The 25,754-nt window shown below is 44.6% G+C and overlaps 1 protein-coding gene across 2 annotated transcripts in view; it reads right to left on the reverse strand.

Moving 5' to 3' along the window:
- atg7 (ATG7 autophagy related 7 homolog (S. cerevisiae)) overlaps positions 1–25,754 on the reverse strand; it is a 50,274-nt gene that overhangs the window by 8,547 nt on the left and 15,973 nt on the right. For both annotated transcript variants that reach the window (XM_061220499.1, XM_061220500.1), the window contains exons 14-18: positions 24,860–25,108; positions 24,442–24,557; positions 22,218–22,293; positions 19,602–19,682; positions 17,472–17,594 (exon numbers count right to left, since the gene is read on the reverse strand). In XM_061220499.1, the coding sequence (XP_061076483.1) occupies positions 17,472–17,594; positions 19,602–19,682; positions 22,218–22,293; positions 24,442–24,557; positions 24,860–25,108 (645 nt within the window). The remainder of the gene's footprint in view (positions 1–17,471; positions 17,595–19,601; positions 19,683–22,217; positions 22,294–24,441; positions 24,558–24,859; positions 25,109–25,754) is intronic.

Raw genomic sequence — 25,754 nt, forward strand, 5'->3', positions numbered from 1 at the left:
GATGATAAAGGTTTATTTGTGCCTTCATGTCTGACAGTGCCTACGGTGCCGTGGGTCCACCCAGGCCCCTCACTGAGGAGAAACCGCCATCCATCAAGAGAACACACTTGGCAAACCTTTTTACTTATTTACTTTTGTTTACCTCAAACACAAATGATGTAGTGAAATAGCACCTTCTGACCATTACCTTACGCATGTGAAATGAGCCCATCTTGCATCTACAATGCCTTCTAAAGGTAATTTTTTTATCAAAAAGGCTAATATGAGATAAACGACCATGCAATCAGCTTTAATAATGTTATTTACATATAAATATATGTTTAAACATTTTACAGAAACAGCCCAAATGTCTAAGAACCAACGCACCCCTCTCATCTGAGAAACATGGGGGGCATGTATGGCTGCCACAGGTGCTGGCTCACTTGTGTTCACTGATGATGTCACTTCTGATGGCAGCAGCAGGATTGTCTGCTCAGATCCAAGCAAATGCATCAAAACTGAGTGGACAAGGCTTCATCATGCAGCCAGACAATGATCCAACACATACAGCCAAATGGGCCAGAAAGTGGAATATTATTGACTGGCCAATAATATTCCACTGACCTCAGTCAAATTGAGTGAGCATTACACTTGCTGAAGACCAGACTGATGGCATATAGCCCCCAAAACAAGCAGAGCTGAAGATGGCTACAGTACAGGCCTGGCAGAGTGTTCATTTGTCCAAATACTTTTGGCCCCCTCATACGTTTGGGGGGACTATGTATAAAAAGGTCTGTAATTCCTACAGGGTTCACCCAATATGGATGTCAAAACCCTCAAATCAAAGCTGAAAGCCTGCACTCACATAGTGATGGTATTATTTCAGCGATTTGTTTGCTGAAGTATAGAGCAAAAACAACAAAAAACATGACACTGTCCAAATATTTACTGCCTGCACTGTATGGCTGGCATAAACAACTAATGTGTAAGCTGAGTGAATGCAATAATCAGAATGATAGCACCGAAACTGGGTATATCAACCGTTTAGGAAAAAAAAAATCCTTTTTGTTTACCATTACCATACTTTTGGAGGGCACTATATAGTATATCAATAAGTGTGTGTCAAAGCATATGCAATATGTGCTATTTTAGTGGTTTGTCTAAGGCTGGAGCGCTTCCAGTAAGAGTCAGTTTTAGCATAGAGCACAGGCCCACGGCAGAGCCGCTCACCTGTCAAACCCCTCAATAACTCTGTGTGCAATGTCACCGGAGGCTATCCAAGGCCAGCCAATCGGAACAGAGAGAACTCAGCACAGGTGTGTGAGTCATCATCTCACCTGATCTGATGCCAATCACTCCCCCACAACTCTCCCCCAACAACATCCTCAATCGCAATGACTTCACTCTGGAAAACTACCACTGCCAGGAGGGATGGGGGCGGGGAGTCTTCACCCAGGGTGAATTATGCAGCTTATTTTTGGCAGATGTCTTAACCAATTAATTCAGAAAAAGTCACAGTATTCTCTTACCTGTTTTCATTACAAGCGCATTTAATGTTTCTGACCAGCTGAAAGATTGACTTCTTTTCACTTCAAATGGGACCAACAGAAATCTGTGAATCTGATGGGAGATGAAATTCTTTTAATCTTTTTTTTTTTTTTTTTTCTTGTTCAAACTTTGGTGGCAGCAACAAGTCCTGTCTGCACAATGCCAAGCCCTTCCAGTAAGGCGCACACCTGGGTGTTATTAGTAAATACATGCGGCCCCCAAAGAAAACCTGAGGGAAGGAACTCTCCGGGGCGGTGAATGCTAGCGGCGGGAGCCACACTGCCTCTCCTCTCCTCTCCTGAGCTTTGTGGAGGTCATTGCTGGCCTCTACCTCTGCGGCTGAGGGTGAAAGCTGCCATGGACCGGGGGATGGTGGTCACGTCCCAGTCCACTCCGCGCTGATGGAGCGGCTCCACCTTTCTCCCCATAAAGCTCCCCGTCTCCTCTCATATCACCGCGGGGTTTATGAAAATACACCGAGAAGATTTGGAAGGTTTCTTTAAAGTCGATCCAAGCAGCAGGCAGGCTATATATAAGTTACAGTCAACAAAGGGAGGCTTTGTAGCAGAGAGAGAGCCCAGAGCTTCTCCAACTGTGAGTCAACGTACTCAGAGTGTGCTCAAAAAGGAAATGACTATTCTTTTTAAAGATTGCCCCAAACTCTTGCTTTCCACCACTAGAAGATTGTATGTAAAATCATAGGCCGCAGAGATTAAATGCAACACATAGTATATAGGCTGTGATGTCATTTTGCACTAACTTGCTACACAATTAAATCAGCCAGGTTTCACGGAAAAGCTCTGCACGTGTCAGGTACAGGGAAAATGACCGAAAATACACTGGCCTGTATCACCTCGGAGGCCTGACCTCAGTCCCTACTGTTCTACAGCACTCCTGCTGGTCAATGCTTATCCTTACAGTAATGAAATATACTGCAACATCTGAGATACTGTAGAAACCATGACATGCGGTGCATGAACGTACAAGAATGTATAACATGACAGGGTGACATCTGCCATGTTACTAACAGCCACAAGCTCGGAGGTCCCATGCCAGATCTACATATACAAGCTTCCGGGTTCACAGGGAACACAGCAATTGAAAGTCTTTGTGTAGTGATTTTGACCTGTAATGAGGCAAGGTAACCGGTTGACCGTGGCTTTACACAGAAATACCCGAATGACCATTGCTGTACAAGAACAGAAGCATGGCTGTCAACCAATCAGAATAGAGTATTTATCCAACCCATGGTATACATTCAAATACAACACATTACCAAGATTAGAAAAGTATAAAGCAAATTCACAATGAATGGACACAGATATTCAGATATTGCAACAACTTAAAATATTCACTGATGTGAAATACACTCAGTGAGCACGTAATTAGGTATTTATGAGACTTTCTTTTTTTAATTTTTTTTTAACTTATTGGTCTTCTGCTGCTGTAGCCTATCCACCAAGTCGTTTGACATGCTGTGTGTTCAGAGATGCTCTTCTGCATTCCACTGTTGTAATGTGTGGGCGGCCTGTGGCGTAGTGGTTAAGGTAAATGATTGGGACAGGCAAGGTCGGTGGTTCGATCCCCGGTGTAGCCATGATAAGATCCGCACAGCCGTTGGGCCCTTGAGCAAGGCCCTTAACCCTGCATTGCTCCAGGGGAGGATTGTCTCCTGCTTAGTCTAATCAACTGTACGTCGCTCTGGATAAGAGCGTCTGCCAAATGCCAATAATGTAATGCAATGTAATGTGTGGTTATTTGCATTACTGTCACCTTCCTGTCAACTTTGACCAGTCTGGCCCTTCTCCTCTGGCCACTCTCATTAACAACACGTTTTTCCCCGCAGAACTGCTGCTCACTGGATTTTTTTTTTTTTTTTTGAGACTGTTGCGTATGAAAATCCCAGGACATCAACAGTTTCTGAGATATTCAAACCACCCTGTCTGGCACCAATATTTATTCCACGGTCAAAGTCACTTAGATCACATTTCCTCCCCATTCTGATATTTGGTCTGAAAAACAGCTGAACCTCTTGACCATGTCTGCATGCTTTTGTGCATTTACTTGCTGCTACATGATTAGCTGATTAAATATTTGCATTAACAAGCTGGTGTACATAGTCTACCTAGTAAAAAGTGCTCAGTGAGTGTATGTCAATCTTGGCATATAACGGTTTCCAAAATTCAACATCTTCACAAAATATTGCTGTATATTCCATTTCTGAAAGGGTAACTATGGAAAAGTTTCAACCTTGAGAGTATCACTTAAAACACAGACCACAGACCTAGAGAATGAAAAAAACCCTTGTCACGTGGCTTACCCGCATAGCTATATCTAAACAACCAAATATAAATCAGCAATTCAGAGCCATTTTAATCTCCTAATGAACACAGAAAGCCATTTTAAATCATTAAGTGAAAGGCGTGCGTGCACTTTGGTGTAAGTGATGTCCTATTCCGTCAGCAGAAGTACGGTCTGTAAACGTTAGCAGAATGAACACAAGCTGTATCTTCCACGTCTAATGGGTATTGCCATATTTGTCCATAACAACATCAAAAATACCCCCTCCAGCCTCCCAAGGCCAGAGGCAATCTCTTTTCTCCTCCGGACTCATTTTGACTTTTCCCCGTGTTCTCCGTCCCTGGGTCTCAGGGGGGAACATGCGGAACAGGCCTCTGTACACAGTGTCCGCTGAAGCCCCGTAGACCTGGAAACACAGAAGAATGGCAGGAAGAGGCTGGCCCACGCCTCACACCACCTCCCCAGATGCCATTTCCTCAGCCCGAGTAGTCACCAGCAGCCTGCGCACCGCCAACTGGGAAAAATCACACTCAATGTCTCCCTTTGAAACACGCACGTCTGCTTCCTCTAGAACTGTTACACCATTCGAGTTTAACAGTAACGGCTGGTGCCATATTATACAATGATACCTATGTTCCCGTAAATTTACACGCGGCTACTGGCGTGGTCACTTTGACGGTTTCTCCTTTGCTGACGTCTTTGAATACCACAGGAGCACAACTGACATTCTGCAGCTGTGACTCACAAAGTGAGAGGTCTCATCTCTGTCCAGCCCATGGGCACTCTGCCAATGGTCTCTGCCCTACATGAATAAAGTAGGTTATAGTGTACACCTGTAGCATCTGAGAAGTCCACACTTGTAGTGTTCATGATGACTATGCGATGTGCATAAAGTGTATAAATACCCATCCTCACACACTTGAAACAACTTCATGAAGAAAGGTCGGTCAAGAAAGGAGAAAGTATAATGGTCCTTCCCCGACTTCCCATGACTCATCTGTCTGAGATCTTGCCAGATCCCTATCCAGAACAGATCCCTATCCAGAACAGGTGCCAATCCAGAACAGGTCCCTATCCTTTCAAACACTTTGTGGCAACATCTGCAGGCCTCATGAATGACACAGCACTTCATTTTAATGTTTACTTTGATTTTAGATTGACAGTATGTAATATACAGTATGTATGCTCTTACAGTATCTTTAAGCATGTTCTTACATAAATTTCCTTAATAGAATGACTGATTTCTCATTTCTAATAATGTAAAGGCAATTTCTGTCAATTTACTTTGTGTAATTTATGCAAGTTGTTTATTAATTTATATGTTGGAAACTTCACCCGAGGCTGCCCCCTGGGAAAATAAAGGCATTCTATTCTGTTCTATAACTTGAGTGCCTACTGCAAGTGTTTATGAGGAAGCCAAAGGATCTATCTTCAGTGTTTATGAGAAGGCTACAGTGCGCACTTTGGCTTGTCTCCTTGCAGTGTTTACGAAGAAGCCAGAGTGTACCTGCAGAGTTGATGAAGGGGCAGGGCCCAGTGCGATGCTCGGCAGGGGAGAGGGGGCTGGTGGTGGGAACAGGGTTAATGTGAGGGTCCCAGCTGAAGGGTCACAGGCATGTTTTATTTTCATTACGGAGCAAGCCCAGGCAATACAAACAAAGGGCAGTGCAGCGGAGAGGGAGCAGGAGACGCTGGGGCCGGCCCGGGAGGGAAGTCTCCCAGACGGGTTTTCCCCTTCTCGGCGGCCCCTGATTTACTGGCACGTCTCAGCTTTTCATCATCCCCCGGCCTTCAGCAGCTACTTTGCAGCAGTGCCCGCCCCTCAGAACCCATCTCACATCCATCCCCCAGGGAATGTGACTCACAGCCCTGCTCCTCTCCCTCCGCACGACCTTCCCCGCGCCAACGCAGGGATCCTTACGCGGCGGGCGAGAATCACGGCGCCCCGAACACAGGATCTCTCCCCTCTTCTCCTCCAGCAGATTCACGTAAATACCAGCTACAAAAACAAATGGAGGCTCTCTTGGGTGTGGTAGCCTAGCAAACTACAGCTGTGGTTTGTTGTTTCTCTGGACATAGGGTTGCTCGACTTGACTTGGCTTCTCTCTCCCCTCCCTTCCTCCCTCCCTTCCTCTCTATCCCTCTCTTTCTTGCTCTCTCTCCCTCTCTTTTTCCATCTGGGTGACACATTTCCTGTCTTACATATCAAGACAAACACTTCCAAACGATTAGAGTTTGTGTATATTCCAGTGTCAGCTCCACTTCCCTATCAAATGAGTAAAACGGCTCTAACTTTTGGAAGTTTTTTAACATGGAAAAGAAATAAACCAAAAACCAATTGCTAACCCACTGTTAGGGACTCACATACTGTATAACATGAGCTTACATTACACAAAGAATCTTTTCTCCAAACGTTTGTGATCTGACAAGAGTATTTATCCTTGTATAAATCAACATAAAAATATAACTCCTGGAGATAACTGACCACTTAGACAATACAAAACAGTCTGATCTTCAATTTCGGGCTATAGCAAGAAAATGAACTACACAGAGGGACACAAAGAGGAGCACCACAACAGCTTCCTGGCATTGTTCCAGGGTTCAACGAGGGTATGCGACTTGTGCTTTGGGAGGGGAAATGTGTGCTTTCTGAGTGACTGCTCAAATGCATACAAAGCCTTAAATATGGGCAATAAAGAGACTCAGTAACTGTCACATAATGTCAGTGATTCAAACAGGAATAGTGCTTCTTTAGTTTCTGTTTAACATGGGTCAATCGGTTTCCTGCAACTTGGCATCATAATTTTGATACAAATAATTTAGGCTGAAGTCTGTGAAAACAGATGTTAACATAACATAATGACAAGAACAGGCCATTCAGCCCAGCAATGCTCGCCTTTTCCTACCACTATAGTGTACCTAATGTTTAGTTTACCTAAACCTAGATAGTATCTAGCCCCATATCATGCCTGGTCCTGAAAACTGCAAGTGTTTCTGCCTTCACTACATGCCCTGGCAAGGTAGTCCACTGAGTGACCACCCTCTATGTGAAGAAACACTTCCTAATGTCCGTGCAGAATGTATCCTTTGCATAACCCCCTCATTCTGCTAACCGAACTCAACCTGAAGAATCTCCTGTAGTTCACTTTGTTAATCCCTTTAATGAATTTAAAAGCCTCAATCAAATCTCCCCTAAGTCTCCTTTTACTAAGATTGAAGAGCTTAAGCATCTTAAGTCTTTCCTCATAACTTTTATCTTTTATACCAGGAATCAATCTGATTTCCCTTCTTTGAACTTGTTCCAGCACCGCTATATCTTTCTTTTAGTCTTTCACAACTGCACACAATATTCTAAGTTCGGCCTGACAAAGGCATTGTATAAGGCAAGCATAACTTCCTTAGATTTACAATCAATATTCTTGCATCCTGCTGGCCTTTTTTTACTGCTACTGCACATTGACCAGAACCTGAAAGGCTTTGATCAACTATTACTCCCAAGTTTTTTTTCAACTCGAGCACATTCAAATTTTGTACCACCCATAAAGTAATCCAGCATTATGTTTTTTTATTTCCCATATGTAGAACTTTACATTTGCCAGGTTTCCGCCTACTTCTGGATTCTATCTAAATCTTCTTGGATTACCTCAGTAGATTCCAAAGTATTACCTAAACCTCCCAGTTTTGGATCACATGCAAATTTAACAAATGTACTATCAATGTCTCTGTGAAGGGCATTTATGTAAATGAGGAAGAACAATGGTCCCAGCACCTATCCTTGTGAGACTCCACTTTCCACAATACCCTGTTCTGATAAGATCCCTCCTACTACTCTTTGTGTTCTATCCTGTAACCAGTGTCGAGCACATTCTCAAATGCATCCTGAAATTCCAACCATCTTCATTTTGATGAGTTTGTTATGTGGAACCTTATCAAAGGCTTTTTGGAAATCTAAGTATGTAATATCATAAGTCCTGCTACCATCAAAACACTAGGTAGCTTCTTCAAAGAATGGCAAAAGGTTTGTCAGACATGACCTTCCCTTGCTAAAAGGGATAATATTACATATAATTATATTATTTTTATTGGTCATTTTTATCCTGAAAGCATTTGGCGATATGACACACACATGCACACACACTAATATGCCAATTGTCTACCCCAGAAGGTTACAACCAATTCTTCACTTCCAGATGTAATGGAAAAACGCAGATTTCCAGGCAAAAGCTATTTTCTAGTTGAGCAAAATTTACAATAATTATGCAAATCACGTAAGTCGCAATTAACTGACAGAACGATAACTCCATTTTATCTCCACCTTGGAGGCAATTTGTTTTCACATTACAGTTTGACCTTGCTCTGCCAAATAGTGATTAATCACAGAAACAAGCTATATGATCTGCCTTTCCTTGATAGAGGTACACGAAGAGACAGGATCTTTTCTGTAACATGTTAATGAAGTCTGCTCTCTCTCAAAAGAAAAATAACAATAACTCAAAATACAGATTAACTGAAAATTAAAGAAAAGTCTTACTTTTAGGTTATTTGCATTTTAAAAGCCTGAGGCCTTCATAAGCATAATTGATCAATGCACGATGAAAGCATTTGACTACGCACCAAAAACCATCAAAGCCCCTCCCAAAACGAGACTTTGGAGCCATTGAGGGAACAATCACATTTTTCATTACTCCATTGTGAGTGTTTTCGCTTTGTATATTCCTATATCCCTATATATATGTAGCATCACTCAGTCTTTCACACAAGTCACACTGCATTTGTATTCCCACCCCATTACAGCAGAATGTTCCTCCATGGCTGCCTGGGTTGAGCTCTGTTAGAGTGCTCCTTTCAACGCTAGACGGTCCCATCGCAAAGTAAACTTTCTACACTAGACCATCCTTATAATCAATTTGAGCATCATGGTTTTTGTACGGACCCACAATGTGAGTACTTTCGCACTAAAGAAATGTGTATTAAAACATATCTGATTGCTGTGATCATTAAGTACTGTAAGTACTATTACACTTATTTCACAAAAACATGAAAGTAAACATCTTCACAAATCATGTAGACCTGAATGTCTGGAGGACTGGGCTGGGTTTGCCTTCTTAACGCTACATTGTTTTGTAAGTTATACCTTAAGCTCAACCTTAACGTTTCAGCGTGTTTCCCGAAACGTTCTTAGCTAAGTATGCCTTCTGCAAGTGGTACTTTCGTAAGGTTGGTCTGGACCACTCTTAGCTATACCTTAGCAATGTTGTCAGCTCACTCCGCTAGTGGCCACCACTGTTACGAGCGCAAGCCTCTGAAATCAGCTATTGCACTTAGTTACATCTCAATCTGTTAAGCAATATGTACACTAATAATTCTACAGTTGTAGTTCGCTAATAATAATAATAATACTAAAATACCACATTAATGGGACTGTTTTCATGCAAAGAATAAAATTGTACATTACAAAGGATGCATGTTGCACATGTTGAACATGTTGCCTAATTGCCTTTTAAAGGACATTTATAAATTGACGATTTCCCACTCTCTCTGTGGGCTAGAGCGATGTTTAACCATAGTTCTTTCTTTGTTTTGCTTTGTTTGTGGAAAACTGGAAAATAATGTTTCTTTACTCAGCGTCACGTCCTCTAACAATATCTCCATTTAGCTTGCTGTGAAGCTGAGGGACCGCTTCTTTGTTTTTTTTTTCTCGCCATAGTTTATATTGTTTTCGTGTTGGTGCGTTTGGCTTGTTGGTGCGCTGTTATTGAAAACGCAAGCTAATCCGAGAAAATAGTGAATTACACCAGTAATGTGATGGTGCTTCTGGCAAATCAACCCTGATTGCAAAGTCATTTAAGGCACCATGAGAAAGATATTAAAATAAAACATGACATGCCAAAGAAGCAAAGAAGGCACAAGCCGCAAACCGTATCATAAACCTTATATATCATTTGGCTAAAATTACACATATGGATAATTTAGTTTGTAAGTTTTTAATGATATTAATAAGTTCCCACCAGTTGTGATAAATGCTATATTTTTAAAGTATTCCTGCAGTGTTTTATTCAGAAATAACACTACTTTCTCTCATAGTCAAGCAGTCGCAGCATGGAGTGAACAATCGATCTTATAGTGAGTCGATGGGCCTAGTAACGTCGCACGTAGAAGCTATCCCTTAAGCAACCGCCTAAGTGATAGTTTGGGGAACACGACTAGAAAAGTAAATAACGGCAGGAAACGCAACCCTGGTCCTTCTGCATATTTGATTACCATAACTGCTTACTGTAAAATGACAACTAGGTGCATCTAAAAGTGGATAAAAATTTTTTTTTTTTTAAACCTTAGCCTTCTTGAAGAACAGTCAAAAGCAAACACAAGGACACATGGACAATCAGACAGAAAAACATGACAATAACAGAGAAGAGTCTGTCATTTGAAATAGAGTCAAAGCAGATGTGATCGATTCGACTCCTTTCCCAAATCACAAAGATTAATGGAGTCTGTTGCTTAATCGAACCGTGACGGTAAATAGGAACGACCCAATTTCCAGATAAAAAGAGCTGTCTGAGTTCAATTAAGAAAATGAATAGGCCCTCAATGTGGGCAAATGGATATCACATGTGCAAACCCAGCACTGCAGCATCATTATCCCCCTTCAGTAATATAGCAGATAACTTTGATTAAGAGTTTGATCCAAGATGAATACAGCCGAGTGTGACCAGTGAGGCAATGGGAAAGAGTGAAAATACTTCGCCTTTTCCGTGGACTGACCTTTTCAAAATGTCCTTGTTTGATGGGTTTGGATCACAATACTAATACAGTCATTATGACAACCTCATGGAGAAGTGGCTTCACCATAAATAGAAGAAATAGACAAACCAAAAGCAGAGATTAGACTATTACCATCAAACTGATTTCAAATAATCATTAACGTACTACTACAATCAAGCGACTCAGTCAAGCTTTGCTGCCGTTTCAGTCGATCACAATGGGTGAAGCTGTTGAGATGACACTCAGCTGGAACACACACACTGGGGTTACAGGCGTCTGCGTTTAAATGGCTCCGTCTCCTTAACAACCGCATAAGCACCGTCTGAGGGGGGAAGAATGAGACAGTCCAGAACCTTCCATCAAGATCACAAACAATGTCCTGCCCGAGTCGCTCTTCTGACACACAAAGCTACACCTGACAGACAGAACCACTCACAGCCCGACGGGCCTTTTCCTGCACTACTGTCGAGTGCGCACTAACTGACAGCTCTTTCCTTTTCTAAAAGTAAATAGACATTACTGAAGGTGTTGGGGGGGAAAAAAGAACATTCAGGTCTTCAACAGATCACAGTGTATCGTATTCACTCAGATAGAGACCCCATGCGCTCAATTACTTGTAAAAAGTGATGGTCATATGTTAGAGACTTTATGTATTATTGGAGCACTGCTGTGCCAGGAAAAGCGCTGCACTCCTGAGACAGTAAGACTGTGCACAGGATCGCTCCACAGCAGGTGTGTAAGATGAGACACAGGTAAGGTGTGGCAGTGCAGAGAGCGAGTGGGGCTCTGAAGCTCTAGGCTCTATTTTAGGCACACAACAAAGAGAAGAAGAAGAATCCATCAGAAAGGTGTAGCAGGCAGAGACCTGTCCTGGGTTTAATTACAGGTGTGATTTATACCCAGAGCCACCTGTTTGCCGGTTGACAGGCGGCCGCTGGTCACAGGAGCCACGGCTCCTGTCCTACCCGTAAGCTCTCTGCAAATCGCCCTTTGGGAAAAACACTCATTAAAACCCAAAAACTTGAAAATGGAGGTGATCCAAAAGACTTAGGCACATCACTGAAAAGCAGCACTACTTCACAAAACCTAATCTTTATCTTGGATCAAGAAGAGCTTCTAATTCAGAGGACATGGCCTCTAACTACAGACTCCACGTAGAGATATTCTGATCCAATGTTAAGACCACCACAAAGACAAGTCCTTCGTGTCTATTTTGAGCACGCCATTCCTTCTAGGACAGTAATCCAGCTGAAATTAAAAGGAAAACCTAGTTGACACGATTAATGAAAACTCACTGGAAAATTACCAATTTGTTTATAATGCATTTAATATGACTTTATCCCTCGTTTGGCACAAAAAAATACGACAGAACATAAAATGCATTACTTGAATGTCCATTGCTCATATTACAAAGTATAAAAGGACATACAAAGGCTGTACCTCTTAAAGAGATAAAGACCTTCTCTGTGCACTGACAGAGAGCAGAGAGACACGAAAGCCATCACGGTGTAAAGTTTCTGTGTGCAGGAAAGAGGGGAAGCAGCAGAGGAAGCGATGGCAGAGTGGGCCACACCTCTGTTTGAGGGGGAAATAAAAACAGGGGGACGATCCTATCTTTCCGTTCCATGTGCCGGGTGAACAATCGCAGAGAGATAAGAGGAGCAGGCCTGCTCTCGTGTGGCACAGCTGCAGGGATTGGGGAGAGATTAGCGGGGTCCTGTGCCAGGAGCAGGTCTGCTCCAGCTGCAGGCTGGAGGCCATAACCAGCCAGAGGCCTCACCCTGGCCCTGCGTGGTTCCTCAGGCCCTGCTGCCTGGGTAAGGACACACACCACTGTGTGAGCAGGCATTAGGAGCGCTCTGCGCTGTAGCGGTGTGAGCCGGCCTGCTCCTGGGTCTCTTCTGGGGGCTGGTGGAGCAGAGCAGAAGTGTGTGTTCCCCATTTGCACCTCCTATATGTAACAGTCAGCCTCCTCTAAAGGGACAGACTGCCCATACTGTGTCCACAGCATGGCTCAGCGCATTAATCTGTCATGGCGGCGTGTGCCATGTACAGAACCCAGAGTAGCTCTGATGCCTCAGCCCAGAGACAGGCCACGCACAGCCAGGCCTCTCCGCTACAGGGGCTCCTTACATGCTGAAGGCATTACTAAGGAGCCCATATTTGCTGGAAAAGACTAGGCCCAGAGTGGTGGCAAAGGGTCTGAAGTATAAAGTTAGCGGCTGTGTACAGGGAGGTCTGATACTCGCTGTGACTGTGTCCTCCTTCACTGAGAAAGAGTTCAGAGACTCTCGGGTCACTAACACAGAAGCAGCTCAGCAGAAAGGCATTCGGCGGCACAGTCGACGTGGGCAAGTCTGCCACTCCACCGTGCTGAGGCCTTTCTCCCGGCCCCGCCCGGAACGTTCCGCCGCTGCCGGGACGGCGACCTTCAGGCAGCGGGAAGACGACGCGCCCGCGTGTCACTGTGTGTGGGACGGGCGGGAGCGGGAAGCAGAGCCCGGAGGATCCGGTATGAGTCAGTCCCAGAGAAAGCACTACATTTGGCAGAGGGCAGGAGAGGAAAAACATCCAACATGACTGGGGGAGGGGAGTGTTCTGCGTATACTCCACAGCTGTGAACAAGTCATAAAAAATGGATTTGGGTAATGAACCGCTGCAGAACATCCACTGCGAGCTCTGCCGATGTAATCGCACGTGGCGTAGTTTTACATCCAGCTACATGCGGCACAAATCCACCAAAGACGCAAATAGCTAAAAAAAAACAAAAAACGATGCTTTTCGTTTCCCCTTAAACTGCGCTTACATCTGGTAACAATTTTTAGCTGGTAGCAGCCAACTAGTGTTTCTGCCACAGCGCAACCACCTACAGGGAGCATTTAGCTCACAGCTGTGTGCCTGGTACCAAACAGGCATTACAAAGCACCCCAGTCCTGATTACCCAAAGCAGCTTTATCAACATGTCACTGTGAGTGTGTTGTGCAATTTCTTCCCCCTACTCTGGAGATTAGAGGCAAATGACAACAGCAGATGATTAGCAGGAGGCGTAAAAAGGCCCAGTTTACTGTCATTCTTCTGGGAAGATTTCAGATTATCACAATTTTGCGCAGGCTTTACTATATCGACGTGTCACACCAACTGATGTTTATTTGTTTAGTTTTTTTTTTTTTTTTTTTCCAGAAAGAGCCAATGAGCAAACATAAAATTATTAGAACTTTTGTTTTTGGTGCAGATGCGACTGACCAATCACTCCTGAATAGAGAAGCATGGCAGACCAGTTCACCAATCAAAAATTACAAAAGTTATACATACTGAAATGGCTAAAACCTACAGTTAATGATTTTTGTGTACATTCTAATGTTAGCCACCACAGAAACGTCCTTAAGACTCTTCAGAATGACAAGATAGCTGCTAGCTCAAAGGTTATCAGTGAGAGCTACTTCCTGTGACAGTAAAGTCCGGGCCCTTCTCATGGGCGGCAGCGTTCTCTGCGCGGTGGTGCTGGGCGTGTGTGCGTGTTCTGTGTGAAAGGCCCATAAGCTGGTTAATGAGGGACGCAGCAGTGGGCTCAGTCACGCTGCGGGGTGCTGGGGCAGGCTGGGCTGAGCAGAGTGGCAGAGCCTCGGCAAACACACGCACCGCAGGCCGAGGTTAGTGCCCAAGCGTCATTTCCCCTCCTCTGGATCCACACCAGCATGTACATCTTGTGAAGGTGGGACACCACACAAATTCAGCTGCACTTTGGGCAAGTCCGAACCTGCGAGTACAGTAATAACTCAGCCACACTCGGCTTTTGTCAACGCATTTTTCACGTCGAAGAATAAAGCTGGAGTATAAAATGGCGATATTGCAGGATAGATAATGCACGGACGTATGAAATCATGTACGGTGGTGCATGATTTCCCGACTCTTTCAACACAGACTGAAATCATTCTTTTTGCCTTTTCTTTTCATGCTTTACACGCCTTTTTAAAATCAGTCAGCACTGCCGTGAAATATGAACACTCTAAAGATTCATAGGAAACTGAGTAATGGAACAAAGAGAAATGTATTCTACTCGCAGAGCATGTACAACGGGGGCCTTCTTAGTGACGTGGATGAACACTGGCTGTGGGAGGGACCGAATCCAGAATAGACCTGACACAAACAGAGATCCTTTGTGTCGAGTGTCAGAAAATCTTTGTTGGCTATTCAGCCGCGGTCCTCAGAGCAGATAACGAAATCATTCACTCCACTCTGAATGAGGTCCGTAGGAGGGTGATAGATTTGTTGGCGGAGACAATGCTGTCAAGATGGAAAATGATCAGACTGAAGGAGAAGAAGAAAGACCAAAGAACGTATAATGGTCAGAACTCGTGTAATTGCTGCAAAAGTGAAGAAAAAAAAAATCCATTGGTTTCCAAGAGCAGGTCTGGTGACAGAATCGGCCGGATAGGGGCTGGAGCGCGTCAGAGACTCTGAGGGGGAAATGCTCCTCTCGGAGGCCGGGAGAGTGAGTCACAGTCGTGGGCTGTGTTTGCGGTCACCGCGCCGCCCCCGGACCACAGCCCCATGCGTGGGCTGCCTCTGGCTGTCTGTCCGGGGGGGATGAGAAGCGGTTTCCCTCACGTCCGCGCAGACGCGGTAAACGCTACACCCATCCAGGCCCCAAGCCCCCTGACCTCACCCCCAGACTACCTTACATGGCTGCCGCACCCCATTCACCCAGAGTGAGACCCCAGGAGAGGAGAAGAGAGAACGTTAGCCTCCACAGACCTGTACTCAGTGACAACAGATATTAGTCTACGTGTTCAAATAAATACTGTTGGTATTTTTTTTTTGTGCGGTTAACTACCCAAACACTTTTGTGCTCGTTCTACCACTAGGGCCAATGTCAGGACACACACCCCAGAGCCGTCCTCACAAAGGGATGATTCATACAGCAGCATGAAGCCTGCACACACCACCACAAACAAATACATTACCCACAGTCCAACAATCCTCTCACTCTTGACATACATCACATACCCAACATATGGGACTGTGAGCGCGAAGTTGGTAGTATAAATATACTTTTTCCATTGTAATATATACTAATACAGGAATAGGGGATGCACTAAATCCCCATTAACCCTGTTATTTACATTCTCCACAGTTTACGGTCTCTCATGCTGCTTTGTTTACTTTGAATCAATGCCTTTAAGACTTCTTTCTCTGCCACCAGCCACTGTTTATACGAGTCCGAGCCTAGTCTTCAATTATCTATGCAAATACACATTTGTTGCAATATGCTGAAGCCATGATTAATCATTTCCATTTAGTAATTATAGTTAAACAAAGCCACTGCCAAAAAAACATTAGCAGTATATTGACTTTGAATGTGTTCAGGGGCACCGCATGAGGGGGACAGGAAAGACAATTCCAAGGGCCCTCCCTGACTGGGGCCCTCAGAAATGTGCGCTGTAATTGCACAGGGATGGGGTGGCCTGGTGTGATGGGGGGCCCAATGACAGATTTTTTTAATGGGGCCAAGAGTCCCTTGGGGTACCCCTGAATGTTTTACACAAGTAAGAGTCAGATTCAGTTGGCTGTAGGGCTTCAGAGTTTTTGGTCCCTCTAGAATATTCCATTCCTAGAATCCTCTAATACTATGAGGGAGAGCTGCGTGCTGACGTGGGATTTTCCCACAGTTTCAAGCTCTCTCCCAAGCCATATTTGTCATATGAGAGCCTTGATGAAGCTGTATACCAACCTCCAACTGTTGTCAGAAAACACTGAATGTTCCAGAGAAACCAAATCAAACCCAGATGTGAGACTCACAGGCCAAGAATTGCAAATAAAAGGGGTTAGATTTGGTACCATGGACAATTGTTCTCCAAATAGACTAAAAAACCCAAAAACTTTCAATGGAAGTGGATGTTTATTGCTGTACTACATAATGTTGACATTTTTTGTTAGCATACCTTCACAGGAACTGCTCATGTTTTAGATTCACAACCCTTTAGTCATGTACTCCAGGGAGAATTTTTTCATAAAATCCCTCCCTCTGATGAGGCGAACATGCCATCCTCTCCACTTACAACACGATTAGTCACCGAGCACTAAAACTTTATAAATCAATGATCACTTTAATAATATGAATGGTCCTTTCCTTAAAAGATGAGTTCCTATCCAGATTATGTATGTTCTTGACAAAAAAATAAATGAAAATGGACTTGACTGATTCCCAATGCAGTTGCCTGGTACAGACGGTCATTTGTCAGATAGTGTGTTGCAAGACAGCCCAAGCTTTCCATATAAACAAATCATCTGGTTCTGAGAATTTCTGGGGACTACCCAACACAGAGTTGAAAGGGTAAAATCACTGTTCTAGCTCAGGTTCCCAGATGTTCGCCATTCAGAAGAACACACAAAAAGTCAGGCAAGTTGCAACAGGCAACTTGAATCATTTCTTCCCCACATAACCAAAGGCTGTTGGCTACAACCGATATATTATATTATGAACTGTCACACTATAAAGAAACATATAAAGAGTTCAGTATCCTAACTCCAATTAGATTTATACTTTCAAATGGCCCAAGAGTGTAATTTATGGGTATTTAGAGTTGTTCAAATGAAGAACTTCATACTGAATAGCACAACTGCACACAAAGACACACAGACACACAGACACACACACACAACCAAAAAAGCGTACGTACCCCCCCCCCCCCCACCACACACACACATGCACACACACGCACACACACGCACACAGGGCATGTATTACTGGGTTGCAGACAGCGTCTGGCAGGGTCTGCCCCATGGGACAGCCACCAGGTCTGGATGAGCTGAGGCACATCAGGTGGCAGCTGGCACGCTGCACAGGTTAAACAGAGACAGCCAATCAGACGCGGCCTTACCTCAGCCGCCTGCGTCTCCTGGTGAAGGAGGGTCAGCCCCGTCAGGTCCTCCAGGAAGGAGTGAGAGGAGTTGAAGACTTGGGAGAGGAACTGAAACCCCTCACGCTCGTAGTTATCCAGTACCTGAGACGGGAGGAAAAACAGAAGAGTGCCAGTTTAACAAATCACCCGTCACAACAGGTACAGAGCCACACGTCTCTAAGACACACACACGCATGCACACACGCAGACAAACAGACAGACAGACAAACAGACACACACAGACACACAGACATACACACACACACAGCCATCTGGCACCGCTACATGTTAGCAGGGTTTGAGATTGAGAGACTGGGCTATCTCTGTCACCAACACTCTGACGGCCCAGCTTCAAAATGACACTGGAGCCATTCACGGCTCCCTCCAGCCATTCTCGACAGAGATAGTGTTTCCTCAGCCCCCCGAGATGAGCATGGCTGAGCACTGAAGGATGAGGTGGCGTCAGCTTTACAAGAAACAGACGTGGAGACAGAGCCAGCGCTGACATCCTCCATTATGCTACAAGTTGTGAAACCAAAGACCCCCCCCAACCCCTCCCGCCAATTTAATTCAGCGTATAATATCCATTTCGTAACACGAGGCCAGAGTTGTTCAATTGTATTTACAGGTCAAAACAGTGATACAGTACTTGCCATAAACTAAGTCTCTTCTCCTAGCAACACAGAAACAGAAGCAATGGAACCTTTACAAAATTTCATTATGTTTTCCAGAAGTGTATCCCATGATTCCAAGCTTTGACTGATGCGGCCCATAAAATCCTAGCAACCATGTGACACGGGGTGGGGGGGACGCACATCTGGTTTACATAAGCTTCTCACAGTTAGATGTGGTACGCCCTCTGCTTTTCATAACTACCCTTCCATAATTGTTTAGAGAAACTGGAAAGCGTTTTTTTTTCTCTCCGAAGATAAAAATTTCACGGCCCTGAAATCATCTCTTTGAAGCTACTACATCTGGTGGCAAATGACGCTTTAAAACGGTCAGCGATATAACTGGCTTTAAACTGGCCCAACAATCAGTGTGAGCCTTTCTGTTCCGGGCTTCACACCACGGTTTGTGACAGCATCAGCACGGCTACGGTAACTTATTTTTAAGAAGTGCTGCTTTGGTGGTTTGAGAGATTTCATTTTCTGTGCTATGGAGGTGGATAAAAAACTGCTAAACTAAAGGACATTTTCAGCCAAGGATTGAGATCTTTTGTGTATTTTTTCCATTGTAATCTAGCTAGTTCTTTCTTGCTTTGGATACACCTCGTATTTGCCATTTTTCTTTAGCAGTTGAAGCTTGTGCTAAAATGCTTTTTTGTGGAGAGTGAAATAAAGAATTTGATAAAAAAAAATAACCACAATATAAGTTGTAACGTTTTAATCAAAAAAGCTACTCGCTTTGCTTCTTTTTAAAGTTTGGGATCTGATGAATTTCATGGCCTTTTCACAACTACAAACGAGGGTTTAGTAGAAGAGTGTGAGAGCTGGCAGTGTGCTCTCTTGCCTACAGGGCTAATGCACTGCCTTTTAACCAATCAGACACCAACATGAAGAACAGACTGTACCGCTGCACTAGTTTTGGACCAATCAGAAAGGAGCATGGAACAGAGCTTGTCCTGCCTCACTGGTTTTGAACCAATGGTGATAGGACAGAAGCGGGGACTGCTTCCACACGTGGGGAAGATATTGATTTGGCTCCCTGTTTAACAGCACGGGAACCTTTCAGCAGCAGTGAGACCCCCAGGAGAAAGAAAAAAAAACAAAAAACAAACAAAAAAAACAAAACACTTCAATCCAGGGTTAATTACTCACATGTGACAATGACATCAACAACCAACTGGGGTGTGATTGAGACCATATGGGCCTTTTACTTAAACACATCATCCCCTCCCCCCAGATCTGTCTCCTGAGATGCTGGGGGTGTTTGTGTCCTGTAGAAATGTACTAGACTCCACAGGGAACATGATTATGGAATAATATTTATAACGTAAGCCAATCACCAACAGAATCCAGGGATACAAATCAAGGATTGCAAATAACTACATTGTAATTATGTTTACTATATTTAGAAAATGTGAGATACAAGGAACTTATGACTTACTACAGGTGAACAGGCAGTGCATTTGTCAAAAGCCAGACTTGCAGGAAGAACATTGTCAAATCTTGACAGAAATCCTCGGATCTGTAAACAAACACAAATACAATACAAAGATTATGATCTGAACATACTTCCCCAGGAAGACAGAGCCCCGTGTATGTAAATGTATTTGACCACAGCGCCCCCTGGTGGCCCTTGTTTAAGGAGCAGGTTGGCTTGGTCTAAACAGTCCGCCATGCTTTCCTAATGAACATGGAGTTGGAATCACATCAGGTCTGTGTTAAAGCACAGTGAATCCTGGGGAGGTCAGCTGACCCACACAAATACATTACGTTTTTTCTATTTTACAGCAGTTAATTTTGCCTCTTCACCCTAATCAAAGGAGAAATTAACAGGCAGTGCGTAGCAGCTTTAGGGAAATTTAAGCTGCATAGCTTAAAGTGAACAGAACCCGACAAACTCTGACAGTGTAAATGAAATCAGAAAATCCCAGCACCTCGTGATGTGCTCCATCAAATAATTTCACAGGAGGCAACATAAATTAATTAAAACATCCTGGAAAATGTTTATTTCCATGTGTAATATCAAATACATTGTATTTGTTATACAGGCAGTAAATGCACTGAAGATGCAGAAGCGCAGTACTGTATTGTATGTACACATTCTGAAGGAAGATGAGGCAGGGCCAGGAGTCTGGTCCCTTGCCAACGGCAGCTTTACATAAGTGATGCTAAGCCAATGCGACAGCGTGGCCAAGTGAGCCGGGCTGGGCGAGACGCCGCAATGCAATACAGGGAGGAAACGGGAAACAGCGACTGTGCTCCATCCATTCCGGCTCCCATCCGCACGCCTCGGAATACCATAGGAACATGTGCTGAAGTCCTCTGACCTGCGTTTCCCCACTCCCGTGTTACAGCAGTCTGCACTCTGCACAGCTCTCACACAGTCACTTACAATCACAAAACTGGAAACATTCGATACAATTTCCCATACAATTCTATACAAACTTAAAAATATTATGGTGGCATAAAGTTAGCCTCGAGACAAACAGTAACTGTTTGGTGCTTCATCTGGCTCTATTCTGCAAAATCAGTGAATTAGTTGCAAAATGGAGGCGCTGACTACCATGATGGGGAGTTTATGAATGCAGTGGCACTTCCCAACCACAGGGTGGAAGTGTAGACTCACTGTAAAGACAGAGCCATTTCCTGCTGCCTCCTCTCAGCTGCACAAAAGGGAACATGCACCATCCCCAGCAGAGCACACTGAGGACCCAGCAGCCATCCTGTCCCCAGCCTTTGCTAAAATGTCAATTAAGGCTAAACCGATGTACTTGTCAGCCGAACACAGTGGAAAACCGAGACTCGTCGGGGACAGGAGCCAAGAGAAATGAGCTAATGTGCTACTCCTCTTCACAGGGGCCGTCCATTAATGCTGCCTTCTTCTGCTGCCCACACTGCAGATGCTCCTGCCATTTTAAACAACTGTGCAAAATGATAAATTAAAGGCCATCACACGTTTTCTGATTAATCTTGTTACATGCCTCAAGACTCACAATTTGCAATTTAATCAACAGATGGCATTATTTGCAGAGACTCCAGGCATTAGAAATATGCTGGTAACTTGGTGCAGAGAACCGTGCGGGTCACTCCTATGTGCAGAGCTCACACTGACCCCACGACTGCTGTAGAGACCCAGTAATGAGCTGTGTTCTGATAGGCTCGGGCCTGAGGCTCCGCCCAAGGAGACAGAGCTCAACCAACAGCACGCACCCACCAAAGGGGTCCAAGCTAGCTGCCTTTTAATGAAATTAAATTAATTAATTGGAGAAATTCTCTAAATGTTCAACGAGGACATTTCTATACGTGGCCTTGAGTCTGCATTAATCTTATTTGACAACCCGGGGCAGGGTACGCTTTTAATGGAAAATGATGAATTCATCAATTACCATGCATTATCTAAGTCCTTTTATATGGCCCACAGAAATACTGTGGCATTTCCTCATGATGGATCAGGTGTAGTATAACTGCAATTACCACATCACAATGATAGCCAGTCGAGTGGTTTAAATTATACAATGGAGAGTGAGCGAGTCTGCTCCCAAGCAGAGATGGCATTCGACATCTGCATGTAGGCAGAGCGCTGGCCTGTTCCTTGTGCACACTCAGACTCAGAAAAACGCCTCAGCGTTTCTATAAGCCCCAGCGAATGCGAGTAATGCATTCTACAGCGAGCGCTAGTAATGAATTGTCATAGAATGGCTCCTCTAACGATGAAGCATCGTCTTCCCTGAGCCAGGAAAACGTAAAATAGATTATATAAGCTGATGGTCGCGGACGCAGGAAACAGGAAGTGCCTGCAGGGCAGGCTCGAGTCACTCTGGGAACATTATGCACCCTGGGTAGACGAGCCGCAGCCAACCCCTGCAGAACATCACGCACATTTCTATAGCAACCTCCCTCCCTCCTAACCATAGAAAAAAGGGACAAAGGGGGGAAAAAAAACTATTGAAATTCTGGATGTGCAAATAGGTTAATCATGAGCCGGAATGGCGGGTGCGCATTGATTGGAGAGGGTGAAGTGGTGGCTATAGTGGGCACAAACAGCCTGAAGACTAACCTGATGGGGTGCCAGGCCCAGCGACGTCGGAGGCTCATTCATTCTGTCATCGCTGCTGCTGGCGACGGCGTAGCCTCTGTGGGGGAGGGGGGGGCACAAACAGGGTCACTTTAGACAACATTCACTATGAATAGAAACAGAGGCTGTCAGCACGCCTCATCGTCAGGGAGACGCACCCTCTGCGCGCCGTGCCGTGTCGTCTCGGCTCAGTCACGCGCGTGTGCGCGCGCTGCTCCGGTCTGTCCCCCCCACCCCGACCCTTCACACTTAGTGCTCCTGGCAAAGAATAAGGCTAAACAGCTCTTTATATTGCACTAAGTAATTATTAGGTACACCTGTCCACCAGCTAGTTCATGGAAATATCTAATCAGCCAATCATGTGGCAGAAATTCAAAGCATAAAAGCATACAGACATGGTGAAGAGGTTCAGTTGTTGTTCAGACCAAACATCAGAATGGGGAACGTAGCCATGTAATTATCAAGGCAAGTAGCTGCTGCTAACATAGCCATGTCATTATCAAGGCAAGTAGCTGCTGCTGGGACCATAACCATGTCATTATCAAGGCAAGTGGCTGCTGCTAACATAGCCAGCCACTGCTACCCAAAAAGCTGCCCCGTGTAGCATCAGGTACAATCGCCTTTCTATCTAGCATTTGACTTATTTGCTAAACCACATTCTAAATAAGAAAGCTGCAGCAAATTGTTGCGTTTAAGCACTCATTGACATTGCTATGTAGTTATTAGCAGTCCACTTATAATACAACCTCAATCCATTAGCTCACTGTATCCATGCATTAGCCTCTGTCTGACTGAAAAAAAGCTTAACTACATTTTTGCTTTTAGCCAATTAATTACAATGACAAGCCTGCTTGCATCAATATGGGCCAATTGTTCTTGTTTATTTTCTGAGAGGAATGGCCTGAGTTTATTCACATCAATCAAACACTCTCTAACAGTAATGAACAAATACGATTCTAGAATGTAAAAACATGATTTTTAAAAAAAGTGTCTGTGAATATTATTATGAAGATTTTCTTTTTTAATTTCCTCAATCATTTTCACTCAATTTCCTGCTGTTGCATGTAGGTTCTAAGTTTTTCTTATTTGAACTGAAAGCTTGCAGGTGCTTTTTGTGGCACTTATTTTAAAAAGCAACACCTCTCACCTAATTGTCCTTAACCTTGAAAACCTTGAACATTTTGCAGAGCATTTGGCACAAAAATAGGTGGGCTTTTTGATACATTAGCTAGCTTTTATACTTCTAATGTTTCTAGCTTCTTAAACCTAGTCCTTTTACACTGATTTCTTTTTTTAAAGGGCAAAACACTCCAGCATATACCAGTTTTTGGAGAAAACCTAAAAATATGCCAATGGTTCAAAATGTCCCTTAAATACCAATCTCACATAAGAGCTGCAGGCTTCTCTTTGTTGGCAATTCATCCTAAGCTTTTATCGAGACTGTGCAGAGGGCTCCTTTGCAAAAGCTTAATGCACCTGGAGAGTCATTCAGTGACATTTTGAGGCAGTGATACAGGCCATTCTCCACTTTAGCGAGATACTGTACACACACACACACACACACACGTACACGCACGTACAAGTACACACACATACGCACACACATGTGCACAGACATGCACGCATACACTGACACATACACGCATACACACGTACACACATGCACGCACGCACGCACGCACACGTACACGCATACGCACACACACATGCACAGACATGCACGCATACACACTCACACATACATACACGTACGCACACGTACGCACATGCACGCACGCACACGTACACACACATACGCACACACACATACTCACACGCACGCACACACGGACACACAAACACACATACCATCGCTGAATCAAAATAGAAGTGGGAAGACTTCCACCTCTCTGTCTCCCTCCTTTTTGTTCAGACTAAAGATTCTATGGTTCTTCCTTGACTGAAGTGACTTTCTGGTGAGCTGCGACAATTAAGTAACGTTTGAGAAATCGCCAAATGAGGGTCTATACTCTGTATTATCATTTTGTAACCATGACAGGATAAGGTTGTGATGAAGCACATCTTACAAAGTGAGATCCACAGTTGCCAATACTCAAGATATATGACTCATGCACCAGCCAATAGCCTGTGGGAAAATTGCTCAAAATGGCAGAATGCAGCCATAAGGCAGGTGATGTGGAAAGGCAAACACAGGTGGTCTGCTTACCCTTCGGGGTGCTGCAAGATGGAGATCATCATCTCCACAGCGAGAGCTCCAGCGATCATCGCCAGCCCGGGCCGACTGACAGTGCACTGCTGGTCCAGAGTCCGGTCCCGGGTAGACTGTGGATCACATATTTACCAAGTGAGCTTGAATTGAGCTTGGGGCCTATTCTAGGCATATAACACACAGTTAAACTGGGAACTGTGATGAAAGAACAATGGGTGACTCAGGCTATTCACTGGCTAGTATGTTCTTTACCAAGCTCTTTCTGAACATTTATTTCATGATGCTTTACTCCATCCACAGCAAAGGCATGCACAGGTCCCTTTGCCTGGTATTTATACAAAGCCTCTCTACCCTACAATACCGCACAATCATCCAACCAGAGTCCTCTCAGGCGCTGGGACACAAAGCCACTCACGTCTCCCGGGGCGACCACGTCGTTGCAGAAGTAGCAGCCCAGCCGGTGCCCGGGGATGTTGGAGAACAGGGAGGCTCCGGGGGCCAGGGCGGTGCCCGCGGGCGTGGACGAAGAGGAGGAAGAGGCTGAAGCAGGGGTGCAGGAGGCAGAGGAAGGGGAGGAGCCTGCCGACTCCGTGTGCTTTGGCTTCTTGAGTCCGTGCCTCATCACGACGAAGGTGTCGAACCCCAGTGCCGCGTTGATGACCAGCTGCAGACAGGGGAGGGGGATTAAGGCCCAGCGCTGATGGAGCCCTGCTGCACACGCTTCAGGAAGAAAAGGCACCCGCTCTCTGCCACAAGCACCCATCTATTACTGTGATCGCAGGCCAGCCAACTGAAACTCATTTCAAACTGATTGAAACCAGACGGAGAAACTAGATACCGTGACCATTAACAATGCAGTCTACGGCCCAGGGAGAGACAGTTGTGTCTCACTTGCGCCACACAATGGGCCGGGTTCACAGACACAGATTGGGTTTTATACAGAGACTCTCCATTCAAAGAAGAATTTAGTCTAAGATTAGGCTTAATCTGTGTCTGTGAAACTGGCCCATAATGTTGGAACTATGAATGGAACGAACACATCAAAAGGATGGGTCATGAAATTAAATGAGCATCAGTTTCATAATTTCTAAAAACATTGGCTAAACCGGTGCCTAGAACCAGTTTATTCTACCCCCCAGTGCAAGTAGGGTGAAGGTTGCCAGCTGCATTTATAACTGAATTCAAAAGAAAGTTATGTGCATTTCCTCTGCTGTTTCTGTCCAAGCGTGACATCACTGTGACACAGAGGACAGTTACAGGCTTCTGCTGTGACCTCTCCCTGAAGGTGTGACTAAAATATGTCCCTCAGG

The sequence above is a fragment of the Conger conger genome, chromosome 14 (assembly GCF_963514075.1).
Source record: "Conger conger chromosome 14, fConCon1.1, whole genome shotgun sequence".
NCBI lineage: Eukaryota > Metazoa > Chordata > Actinopteri > Anguilliformes > Congridae > Conger > Conger conger.